General features: G+C 39.9%; 1 protein-coding gene across 1 annotated transcript; it reads left to right on the top strand.

Annotated features, from left to right (window-relative positions):
* The first annotated feature begins 6,648 nt into the window (after window positions 1-6,648).
* On the top strand, window positions 6,649-11,644 carry LOC102683008 (E3 ubiquitin-protein ligase RNF166). Its single transcript, XM_069181410.1, has 5 exons — window positions 6,649-6,741; window positions 7,240-7,352; window positions 9,904-9,970; window positions 10,394-10,501; window positions 11,579-11,644. Exons 1-5 carry the CDS (start codon window positions 6,649-6,651, stop codon window positions 11,642-11,644), a joined length of 447 nt encoding a protein of 148 aa, XP_069037511.1.
* The last annotated feature ends 854 nt before the right edge of the window (window positions 11,645-12,498 follow it).

Below are 12,498 nucleotides of genomic sequence, written 5' to 3'. Positions count from 1 at the left end.
AATAGGCCCTATTGATCTTTTATGCACCCCTTTCTTTGGCTTGTGTTTTTAATATGAGTTAGTTTGAGCTGCTCTGTCATAGTTGGATTTTGTTTTGTTTTTTTCATTTTGAGACACATAATTTTGAATTAATGAAATTAGGGCATTTCATGCTCAGTTGAACATTGTGTGGGCAGCTTCATATTAGGAACATGCTGTGCTGTGTGTCATTTAATTTTATGGAATCTCTCACTGCAGGGTTTGTTTTTTTTTTGGAGTTGTTAAATTAAAACAGTGACACTTCAGTTCACCGGCAGGTCTGGCTTTGACCTTAGAGACTCAAAGGTTCGGCTGGTTCTGAATTTGGATTCAATGTCATTTCTCCAGATGAAAAGGTGTAAATTGTTGTTATACATTGAACCCAAACCCAACAAGCTAGTTGAATAAAAAGTTGAATGAAGTTGAATAAAAATAATTCTTATGAAAGCATGCATTGTTGGTATTGTTTTAATGAAATGTAGTTGACAACACTTTTCTGTTTTCATTAATTTTTTGTGGTTGCTTCCACATAAGTAAACTGGGTTTGAGTTATGATCTTGTAGCCCTCTATGAGTTTGATCCTCTAATAAGTCCAGTTATTTTACCAGTTGATAGATAATTATGATTTACATTCCCTTGCAGAAGTATTCACCCTATACCAATAATATCACATTTTGCTGAATTACAAGCAATTGCAATAATGAGTGTTGTTCATTACGTTTGTGTTTATTCAAAACTCTCAATAATCCAGTTGAATGCTGTGGATTGTCAGCAAGACATGCACAGAAGTATTACAAAGTGAAACGTACTGATTGTAAAAGTGTTCAGTCCCCTAGATCAACACAATTACTGCTCTCAGTCTTGTTGGAGGTGTCACTGTCAAAGTTTGCACAGTGCATTCTTACAATTTGTGTACATTCTTCCTGACAATAGCTCTCCAGATCTGACACGTAGATTAAATAAGTCTGACCTCTTTTATATGGAAGGTTGTGAAAACCTTATTAGATCTAAATTAGAAGATTGCTTGCATTAACAAGATCTTAAGAAATAGGCTACCCCGTCAGCATGGATTGAACTTAACCATCATATGAGAGGTTTTTGCACAAGCATCAGCAGGAGTGGATATACACAATATTATATGGAGTATTTAGATTTTCTGAAGGTTTTTCCTTAAAAGATAACTTTTCATATTACAAGGAATAGACAATGAAGAAAATGTGTGTGGATTGATCATTGGTTAATTGAAAACAGTACAGGTAAGGAATGAATGCTGAAATCGGGTGGAGTACCAATGAAAATCTGAATTAGGAGCACTGCTCTTTTTCATTTATGTCCAAGATTTAGACTCTGGTATACAGTACATAGAAAACAAGTTGAGATTTGAGGTGATAAATGGTGATTACCAGGCTCTGTAGAAATTGCAAATGATATGCAAAAGGTTTAGATAAAATTAAAGATGGGACAAAAAGTGGCAGGTGATGTTTAATGTAGACATTACCAGGGTTCTGCAAACAGGTGTCAGAAACATAAAATATAAATACAAAATAGAAAACACTGAGAACATAACCATTATTATGTTTTCTGTTTGTTGGGAATGATTGATGATTGACATTAGTTTGCAATTGGATACAATTCCGTATTTTGAATGGGCCACTCAAGAACATAAACTCACTTCTTGCCAAACCACTCAAGCGGGGCTTTGGCTTTCAAATCATTGTTCGCAAAAATGTCAGGTTTTTTGCCCACTGTTAGATTCTTGGGTGACTCATGCAGGTTTTCCTCTAGGATTCACCTGTACTTTGCTCAGTCTCCGGCAGAATACCAAGCAAACTCAGTGCCAGATGCATCTCATCTGTCAGTCCCTGCTTCAACTTCCTGCTGACTGTGTGCTGTACAGTATATCTCATGCAGGTTTTTAGATGAGTCTTTTTCAGTAAAGATGTCTTTCTTGCCATTTACCCTTATACTGTAAGTCTGTTTTCTGTATGTGTCTTTTTAAATGTTGGCTTCATAGTGGCCTAACCTGGTTCCTGTTGCTTCCTACTCAGGTAAGAAGAGCAGCCTGATCTAGGTACTGTCAGGATGAAATGGCACATATATCACTTCTTAATGATTGACTTTACCATTCTCAAAGGGAAACAAAAAATATATGCTCATTATATGTGTCCCTACCACTTCATCCCTAACAAGTTTCAAAAGCTCATTGGTCTTCATGCTCAATTTGGTGCATCTCTCTGTGTGTTGTGGCTTGAAATTGATTATCTGTCTGTGGAAACCTACAGAGACTTAAATTTGTGCTTTAACCACAGAGGTGGTTACATTAATGTTTTGAAGTTTCAGTCAAAACCTTTCCACTTGAACTGACAGAGAGCTGTTGTAGCAAAGGGGTTAAATAACTGAGAAGTCTTTTTATTTTCTTTAAATGTAAAATGTATATACAGTACATACTGTAAGTATTTTCTATTGTTTTGGTTTGGAGTACATTATGTAGATTATATATAGAAAATACATTAAAGTGCCATGATTATAAGATCAGACAGTAACAAAATGTAGACGTTTTGCAAGAGGATGAATGATTTTGCACTGTAAGTACTAGATAAATAATTACACTTAATAATGGGATGCAGATGGTCACTGATACAGTGCTTGTTGTAAATCACTAACAAGCTTTAATAAAACTACAGCAATTTTACTCAGTGGTGTAAATGATTTGTTTTCCTAAGTGCACTCATTTACACGGCAGTGCATCTGTGTATGTGGACTTTTATCTCAGCTTGATGCTGGTTTAAGTATCTTGTTGCGTATTAAGTATATTAAGTATCTTGTTGTTGGCTTGCTTTTTAACCCCTCGTGAGTTGTGAGAATAAGAATGTGGCAGAACTTGATGCAGTGGAGTCGTCTGTGTAAGTATGGCTGTTGAAACCCTCCACACACATCTTTCCTCTCCACCTTGTACAAAGACAGTAATTGTTTGGGCAGATAAAGAAGAAAGTTGAAAAAATACATTAACAATTCTCTGGCTACCACTTGTAATTATGTACCATCACATGCTGTCTAAGGCACTCTGATCACAAACAAGAGATTAAAAAAAACAAGGGATTTAGTATCTCTCAGACATCCGGGAGCTTTTTTCAGAATATGTAAGAAAGATTTATATTGTCCAGCGGTTCCCAAAATCTAATATGTTGGTTTAAAGTGCATTTCTCTGTTGTAACAAATGACAGCTTTTACTGTGCTATTTTATGATGCCTTTATTTTCTGCAGTGCAGTGCTTTGCTTTGCACAGAGCAGTCTTTATCTCCTGCTGTGCCTTTGTGCACAAATTATTTTAGGTATCACACTGATCCCAAAATGAGGAAGTGGAGATTCTACAATATAAAACAGAAAAAGAAATTGAACTTCTATCTTGAAGGAATTCTAAACAGTTCAAAATAATTTCTTCCAGTATATTACAAATACAGACTTTGACATAATTGTCAAATACAGACACAGATTGGATGATAGGCTATCAGAATTTAAATGGTAGATTTTCTAACATTTTCTTACTTCTTCACAATTCTTTGTATATCAGTGAATGAATTAGATGAAGTGGGTTTTCTTATGCCAGGTGTTACTGGCTTAAAAAAAAAAAATTTCTAGGGTGTGTTCAGAAGAAGCAGGAAATAATCCATACCACGGTACTGAACCGTAACAAGTTAGTAAGTTGTCAAAGCTACTGTGTTCACAGTAAAACTAAAGGATTTTGGTAAGATTTAACTAGCTGCTGTTTGCAGATGTAATCCAGAAAATCAGAGAAAACCTTGGAGTGTCCGCTCTAGGAAAATGCCTTGTGACTGAGGCTCACCAGGGTGAAGTGGAACTCCACGAGTCTGCTCTGGTTCATGGGCTTTGACTGCAGCTCAGCACCTGTGCGTAGATGTTCCAGCAGAGCGGGCAGCGGGTGTGAGGCCCATTCCCTTCCCAGCGCTTCCTGCCTGATGGGAATTCCTGTGGACGTGCTGTTCCTGGAGGGCGTCATTAGCCTGTGTTCAAAGAAAGAGCACCAAGAACGACTCCAGGATATTACATAGCACCCCCCACTCCCATCCCTTCTCATGCCACAGACAGGAGCTGGAAAGGTGCAGAGGAGTGTTTTATTAATTTATTGGTTCACACCTGTTCGTTTTCATGTGGAGTAACAGAGTACCGGCACCTGGTGTGTTAAGACTGGGTGAGGCCACTAGATGGAGACGTAGGAACACATAGACACCAAAAGAAAAGATTTCGCAAGTTCAACTTGCGACAGGGGTCATCTACTACACCAGTAAAGTCTCGTGGTGAGACAATGTGTGAATTGAAAGAGACACTCTGGGGGGAAAAACTGAAATACAGCAAGGTTTAAGATAATTAACTTTACCACTGCTGTTGTGTCAGCACACTGTAGCACACTTGTGAGTCTGATATGTGTCCCTGGCCAAACAGGATCAGACGGTTAATTTAGGGCTTTAGTAAAAAGGGGAATCCGACCATATTCGGGTTGGGAAGGTTTAAAACAACAGGATTGATCCAGCCTCAGCACACTTCCTCCCTTTCCCAGACTAAGCAGAGGGGTTTAATGTCTCTCAGTTGTTCATGGCAACATACACAAGTAGGAGGATCTGGTGTAGGTCCCTATAATAATGAACTCAGTTCTAGTCACCGGTGGATGTGGTTTACAATCCCAATATAACCCAACTTCTCATTCATTTTTGTACAGTTTTATACTGGTCATAGACTCCTGCCTTGCTTAGCGTATGCATCTGTCAGTTAATATACATTCACATAGATCAAGCTAATGATTCACTTGTTTTTGTCTCTCATTTGTCTTTCCTAGCTTTTGTCTTGTTCTGTGGTAACTTTCAGTGCTGAGTCATGTTGGGATCAGTGACTGGTGGCTGCTTAGTATGCAACAAGAAGGCGTCTCAGCTCCTTCAAGCTAATGGACAGGCTCTGTGTCCTGCATACCAAAAAGTGCTTTATAGGCGAGGAGTGCAGTGCAGAGCTGGTGTGAATGTTTTGAAGCTCACAGAAAACACGTAGTATAAAACTGCATTTTCATTACACTGTCTGCTGTCTGTGTGTTTTTAGTTTTTTTTTGTATTGTACCAAAAAACAAATTGAATATTGTGTTGTTCATGCTTTCACAGGGTCACAAAGCACATGTGTAAATGTCGAACTCCAATCTTGGTGTATTCAAATGGGGAAACTGTATTCAAACTGTTTGCAGTATGTAAGGTAGTTTGTGTCCCACTGTACTCTAAAGCTGAGGTGACACACCTGTGCATTCGTTTGATTTTATTAATTAATTAATTATTGATTAATTGATTGATTTTATATTATGCAGATCCTCTACATTAAGGTATGGATCAGTGCTTCTTTACTGCCTGTCCTCACTTAAATATGTAGGTCATGCTTTCCTTCTCTTTGATTTTTTTAAATCAATTTGCAGTCAGCTGTTATTTTCGTTACATGAGCTAGTGTACACATTCTTCACTGTCCTGGCCACCTGTGAGCCACATGTCTTTTAACACGTTTTGGCCACCCCAGCCCTTGTTGCGCAGCACTGACTGGAGTAAAGGCACATCCCTCCTGAAGGGACTGGGTGTCCCCAAGTGCCAGGGAGGCTCCAGGAGTCTTAGCTGAAAGCAAAGAAATTCCAGCTAATCCCTACGTCCCCTGTGCAGCATTAAATCACACTGCTTGGGCAATCCCAGTCACAGTCAACTAGTGACATGACCTGGTCTTGAACCTGTGATCATAAGTCTTACCAGTGCTTGGGCATCTTGGGTATCTTTGACAGACCAAGGACACCTCTCTGATTTTAGATCCTTGTTATTTATTATTCCTTATACCGACTCTTACTTGAACAGCTAACCAAGAGCGAGCCAGATTGTGGAAATGCAGGAATTGCTAACACAGGAAGGCCAGAGTTCAGAGCTGCAGTGCATGCTCACATCACAACAGTGATTTGTGACAGCTAGCCCGGAGGCATCCAGGTATGCTTATTTGTGCCTCTCATAACGTGTGTTAGATGTAGTAATTATCAAAAGACTTAGATGAAAGAGAATCCATAGCTGTCATAACTAAAAATACTCTTGTGGGGGCCTTATTTCAGATGTTTTCTGTGTGTTCCTACAACAGGAATGAAAAAGAGCTTAAACTGTGTGGTTGAGAGACGTTCCCAAATATCATTCACTTCTTTTTCAGCCCTAGAGTTTCTTTTTATGGGGAACATTTCCAGGGGATGTTCTTATTTTAAAAGCTAAATACTTCGAACTTTGAAAAAGTTAAAAAAAAAGAGACCACGAGCCAAGAAATATATTTTTGTATGAAACAAGTCATCTTACATTTTAACTTTCTTTTGAAACACTGAACAGCTTGTACCAAGACTTTACTAGTTTACAGACATATAGACTCTCACCATTTCTGTCACTCATGATTTCTTGTTATGTAGCACGGTGGCCTTTTAGGCATTAATTAAGTGTACATGACATACAGCACACTTTGTGCATCTGAGTAACTGATGGGGGATTTGTCGTTGGTGTCAGATTCTGCGGGGAGTGTCTGCAGCCCTGCCTCCAGGTGCCCTCTCCATTGTGCCCACTGTGCCGGATGCCTTTTGACCCAAAGAAGGTGGACAAGTCCTCCAATGTGGAGAAGCAGCTGTCTTCTTACAAGGCTCCCTGCCGGGGTTGCAGTAAAAAGGTAACAAACAGAGATGCAGGAGATGTATCACACACTCCACCCCAGCACATCAGCTCACACCAGAATGCTGTACTGCACATGTAAAACAAGAATCCTTTTATTATTTACACTGAAGAGGTCCCAATACTCAAGTATAACAGAAAGTGGATCCTTAAGTAAAATCTAGATGTTATTTTTTCTATGGCCAAAAACGTGTTAATTGTGTGACATCAGAGGTGCTTGATGATGGAGTTTTGAGAGCTCTTTGTTGCTGCTCTCTTTCATCCAGACTTCTTAGTGTCCACAGTGTCCTGACACTCCACATGGCAAGCCCATTGAATCACGTCAAACATCCCAGTACAGTCTTTCTCTTTTTCTGAGCAAAATGGCCATAATTGTGCACATTTCCACTCTTATCACCCGAGTTTACTTTCTCCTGAAGTGTTTGTGTGATTGATGATAAACAAGGGGTACACTGCTGTCCCGACCTGACATGTCTCTGTTGCACATTGGCTCTAGGTTACTCTGGTGAAAATGAGGTCTCACGTTTCCTCATGCACCAAGGTTCAAGAACAGATGGCAAACTGCCCCAGATTTGTACCTGTTGTACCCACCTCACAACCCATTCCTAGGTAAGTGGTTTTCTGGTAGAGTTGTGTTTTCATTACTTGTGAAAATCTCACTCAGCGATGGTGCAAAGTACAGACAAAATCTAGAGGAAAACTTGAGTCACCAAACAATCATAAAGTCATAAAGACTGGACACAATTTTAACATCTGACTCTACAAAGCTGGTACAGATCTAAAAATATATACATTAATTGGTGCCATAGATAATTGCAGCATGTACTAACTTAGGGGGCTAAATATGTAAGCAATCAGGATGTTGCACTTTGTATGTCCCTGCAGTTTTTTCTGACATTCAACCCTCTGTTCACAGTGTTTAGATTGAGTTATACTACTAATACATCACCTTACAGTTTTGCATGAAAACAGTTCATTTGAAAAAAGAATATACATTACTTGAAATTCATCATAATATGATATTATTGGCATGGTATGAATACTTTTCCATGGCACTGTAGATCCATGAGTTAGAGAGGAGAGGACATTAAAATGTATTTAAGTAGTTGATTCAAAGAAATGATAAAGTACAGAAAATATTGAGAAAAACGGTGGATGGAAAACTGAATGCAGATGTCTTTTCATTACAAGTGTCAAGATCACTGTTGTTGCCATGCACAATTATGACATGAGGGATAAGCACAAAATTGGCAATTTACAAATTGCTTTCAATTATTTCTCAAAATAAAATGGGAAAATTGAGATTCTCTTAACTTTCATCCACACACATTTTAGTCAGCACCCACGTTCTTTGTAGCAACATCCTGAAAAAAAACACACTGTGCAAATGCAAATTCATTTAACACAAACTCATGTATTGAAATAATGTTACATATTTCTGCCCAAGGCTGACACTAATGGAATTTTGCCATGTGAAATTCCTTGTCCGTCTTCACAATAGGTTTTTTTAATTTCCACTGTTAATTATTATTTCAAGGAGACTATTACAGTCCTCCAGTGAAATGGAAATGCATTATCTTGTGATGATATGTGGATAGTGCAAACTAGCCTTGACAGCCAATTTGGCCTGTCTTTGCTGATGGAGAGAGCACAGGCGAATTAGCAAATGAAGGTTTGTCAGAATTCAGTGTGCTCTAAGAATTACATCTCAAAGGTCTTTAATGCATTGTGTCATTGTCTGCCGTGAAGCATTTTGCAGTAGTTTCTTAATGTGTTGGTGACAGAATTTTTTATAACAATTAACGGATTTGGCATAATGAATTTTTATAATTCTTTTCTCCAAAGCTTCATTCAGCATCTGTTGAAACGTGCTGAAAAAGAACAGACTCAAGACACAGTTAAGCAATGTGATATTCTGTTCATACTTTATTGAGACTGAGAATGAGAAGGGAGGTTCAGGAGCTCCTGCAGCGCTGTCATCAAATGTGTGTTTAATTAGACAGTTAGCTTGTTCCTGCTGACAGAGCCTTGAGCAGCCTGTTAACACAAAGCCATTATCACTGTGCTGCAGTCTGGAACAAGGAAAAGAATGAGGAGGGGGATATCAAGTTCCCTACTGTAGGAAATGCATGGTTTGTGCTTCATTCTTTAAAATATCCTCATTGATGTTTTACAGCAGAGACATGTGGCTGCGCAGCCTGCACAAGTATCTTTCCTACACAGATCATGTTCTTGCAAAGAGAAAACACACATTTGCAGTTTATTGAAACAGGCTCAGGCCAGACAGATCTGGCCAGTCACATTCTAGGCCCTGGGCAAAAAGCTTTTGTTCATTGGTTCCAGTGTTCTCCGAATTTTTCAAAGAGTTTTTGATTATTTGGGCTTGTATTGCTATCAGGGAGATGATATTTGAGAAAATGTCCCCTCAAAGATTGGCGCTGGTGGAGCTCTGTGATCAAGGGCAGCACGGGTCACGTCACTAGCGGACTGTGACCGGGATTCCCCGAGGAAAAGTGCTTCTTGTTAACAGTTTGCTAGAGCGGGCTGGAAATAGTCGGCCAAGACTTTCTCTGAACTCGGCAGACATAGCGGCCCCTGCGGCCTGCTGGGTAATTGCAGGTTTGTGGTGCCTGTAGTGGCAGGAAGGTGAGCGGGGCGGAGTATGCACACTCTGTCGTCCTCTCCCGTGTGCGGTCACAGGCTCCTTAGCCATGAACCACGACATATAAAGCAAAATACTATGCAGGCATAACAAAAACAATTAAATGTGTGATTCTTAAATGAAGGAAAAACAGATCGTAGCGCCTGGCAATCAAATGTAGGGATGTTCCCACAGTGTAAATAATTTTTTTAGACCAAATATATTTAAAATCTCTAAGTGTCCAATTTCACCCCATATGGAGTTTCATTTTGGTAGAGCATGGAGTGGTAAAAGCTGGAGTCAATGGCAAATCCCCACAAGACAGGATTACAGACGTGACTATCTAAGGTAATATAAGGTCACTTGTTTCCATTGCTTTCGATGACGGCTACTCATCAGGCTTTTCCTCATTTTGCTTATTTTTGAGCGTTGTGTTGTTACCTGGTTAGAGCTTTTCTGTCTCATTCTCAGCAATATTCCAAACCGCTCCACTTTCGTGTGTCCATTCTGTGGGGCCAGAAACTTAGACCAACAGGAGCTGGTGAAACACTGCATGGAGAACCACCGCAATGACCCCAACAAAGTGGTGAGTCCTTGAGGCATGACCACAGTCCCATGCCTGGGAGGGTATCCACAGTGCAGTTTGATTTTAGCAACTCGCTCAGTTTATTGAACCTAATTGTTTAAAGGTGCAAATCTGTGAAGACCCCACATACAGTAGTTGTTGAGATGCAAAAAGTTGTTTTTTTTTGGAGCATGACTTGATTTTGGAATTTGTGCCTGATTTTATCTAAAAGGTGGAAAAATTGGAAGAAAAAGACTGTAGCAAAGCAAGACATTTTGGAATCCGTCTTGTTAATGCAAGAATGACGTTTGTTGAAGTTCCAGGTGTATTGATTTGTCTTTTACGTGTGTAGTAAAGTTGTGCAGTGCTGGGGACTGACAGAGGTGTGTGGTGCCCAGTGCCTGCCCGGTGTTTGACAATGTGCACGTGTCTGCCCTGCGCCAGGTGTGTCCTGTCTGTTCAGCCATGCCTTGGGGAGATCCCAGCTACAAAAGCGCCAATTTCCTGCAGCACCTCCTGCATCGGCACAAGTTCTCCTATGACACATTCGTGGTGAGGAGGAGAAGGCCTTGGTGCTGGCTTTTCATTTCTCTCTTCTTTGCTGCACTAGCCCATCGTGTCCTAATAAACATACTTTTCAGCCCTTTAACTTTTAAAACCTGTCAGCCTTTTCTGTTTGTAAGAAAACGGGGGCGCTTCAATTATTAAACTTAAAATATATAGATGTTCTAGCTTCCATTTTTTAACTATCAAAGTACATTCAATCGAAAAATATACATTGATGCTCATCTGAAAGGAATACCAGGAATGTTATGCACTTTACATTCACTTTATCCCATTCTTTTCTCCCCTCTTCCTGCTTTGCCACATGTTGATGTGTTGAATAAATTCTGCAGCACTCCAGGTAGCACTGAGTTAAAGTATTGTATTTACAGTCTTACGAACAACATTCAGTCTGGATTTTAGAATGCAAATTGTGAAAGGAAAATGTTCTTGAAACGCACAGGAGAGCCTAGAGAAGCATGCCTGTGTTGGGAGAGCGCTTAAAGAAATGGGACTGGAAAGCAGGCACTAGTATAAACATTGTGCTACAAGAATCAATAACTTTACAACCCTTGAGTACAGATGGCTGTTCTTCCCATGTTCATGAACTCTGAACACAGTAATCTGTTTGGGCAGTGTAGTTGTAAGGTACGGTTTCTGACAAATGTATTGGAACTGAATGAAGGGCAGGGATTATGACGGGGCTCTAAAAATCAAACTGTAAAACAAAGCTTGGGATACTGTCAGAACAGTTAGCACCAAAAGCTCTGGAATTGAGTGGCTAAAAAAAACTTGATACCATACATTAAAATTGAAAGCATAGGAAACGCCCATTTTAAAATATCTGCATAAACCCCCCCCAAAAACCGGTAAAGCTAAACACTGAAATTGCTAACCTTTTCCAATGTTGTCTTGAAATGATTAATTCGGCTAGAAAAACCTGCAGCCATTTGTGGCTGATTCTTATTTAGAGTACGTGTTTTGCATCTATCAGGATTGAGAAGTGAGCCATGTCGTCTTCACACAACAGAGGAAGCCATGGCTCTGTGCCCAGTGTGCTGATGGCACCTTTCCCTTTGTTTGCAGGATTACAGTATTGACGAGGAGGCCGCCCTGCGGGCAGCCCTAGCGCTCTCACTCTCCGAGAACTGAAGGCACCAGCCGCCTCTCCAAGACCATCATCCTTTGCACCGGGCACCTCCCTCTGCTATCTCCTGCCGCAAGGCGCGTCACTGCATTCCACACTGTGCATCCGGCCTCCCCAGCCCCCCGAGCTTAACGATTCCAGTCAGTTCTTTTTCCTCTTTGTCGTTTCCAAGATGAGGAGGGTCTAATAGTGAATTCCACAGGCTGGGTAGTACATGAACCCTGAGATGCAGTGTAGCGTGTGCACATGTGACAGCAGCTGAAATAAGCCAGAGTGACCCAGTACAGTTCTAGAGGTGCACATGTGCCGAACAGGTTTCCTTCTGCTGTATTTTAATTTATTTTCTCAGACCATTTTTTCTTATTGTTTTCAAGTGGACCAAACTGCGGTTTCTGAGAAAAGTGAGATAGTGCAGTATGCTACAGGTGGGGTGATCAAACTCTAACCCCTATCACTTTCTTCTGCTGTTAGGGCACAGTTATGAGTGCAGTGAGGGAGGCAACATGCTAGAAAGTCATAAAAAAACAAATATCAATAGACATAAATTCGAGCTTTCCCCTTTTTATAAGGGTTCTTGTGAATACTTGCACTTAACTGCATTTTCTATATGATTAAAGAGTAGAACTGTTCTTATTTTATAGTTAACAAATATAATAGCAATGCATTTATTCTTCATACTGCTGTTAACTGTTTGACTTGCTACAATAGTATTTTTTACAAAGCATCAGATAAAATATATTTTTAAAAACATTTTCAGTTTCAAATGGTGCACTAACAACAGGAACGTAAAACAACTGGGGTGATTATTGTTGTTTATCCATTTTATGTAACTGTGAGTACTGTACTGCTCAGTCAAACA

This window comes from Lepisosteus oculatus, chromosome 20 (assembly GCF_040954835.1).
Source record: "Lepisosteus oculatus isolate fLepOcu1 chromosome 20, fLepOcu1.hap2, whole genome shotgun sequence".
In the NCBI taxonomy this organism is placed as follows: domain Eukaryota; kingdom Metazoa; phylum Chordata; class Actinopteri; order Semionotiformes; family Lepisosteidae; genus Lepisosteus; species Lepisosteus oculatus.
The sequence above is the reverse complement of the archived record's forward strand: the minus strand, read 5'-3'. Positions and strand labels throughout refer to the sequence as shown.

Excerpts from the sequence above, each read along its gene's own strand:
- LOC102683008 (XM_069181410.1), top strand. The coding sequence starts at position 6,649 with ATGCCTTTTGACCCAAAGAAGGTGGACAAGTCCTCCAATGTGGAGAAG. Across the intron at positions 6,742-7,239 it reads GCCGGGGTTGCAGTAAAAAG|GTTACTCTGGTGAAAATGAG; the intron begins GTAACAAACAGA and ends CATTGGCTCTAG. Across the intron at positions 7,353-9,903 it reads ACCTCACAACCCATTCCTAG|AAACTTAGACCAACAGGAGC; the intron begins GTAAGTGGTTTT and ends CTGTGGGGCCAG.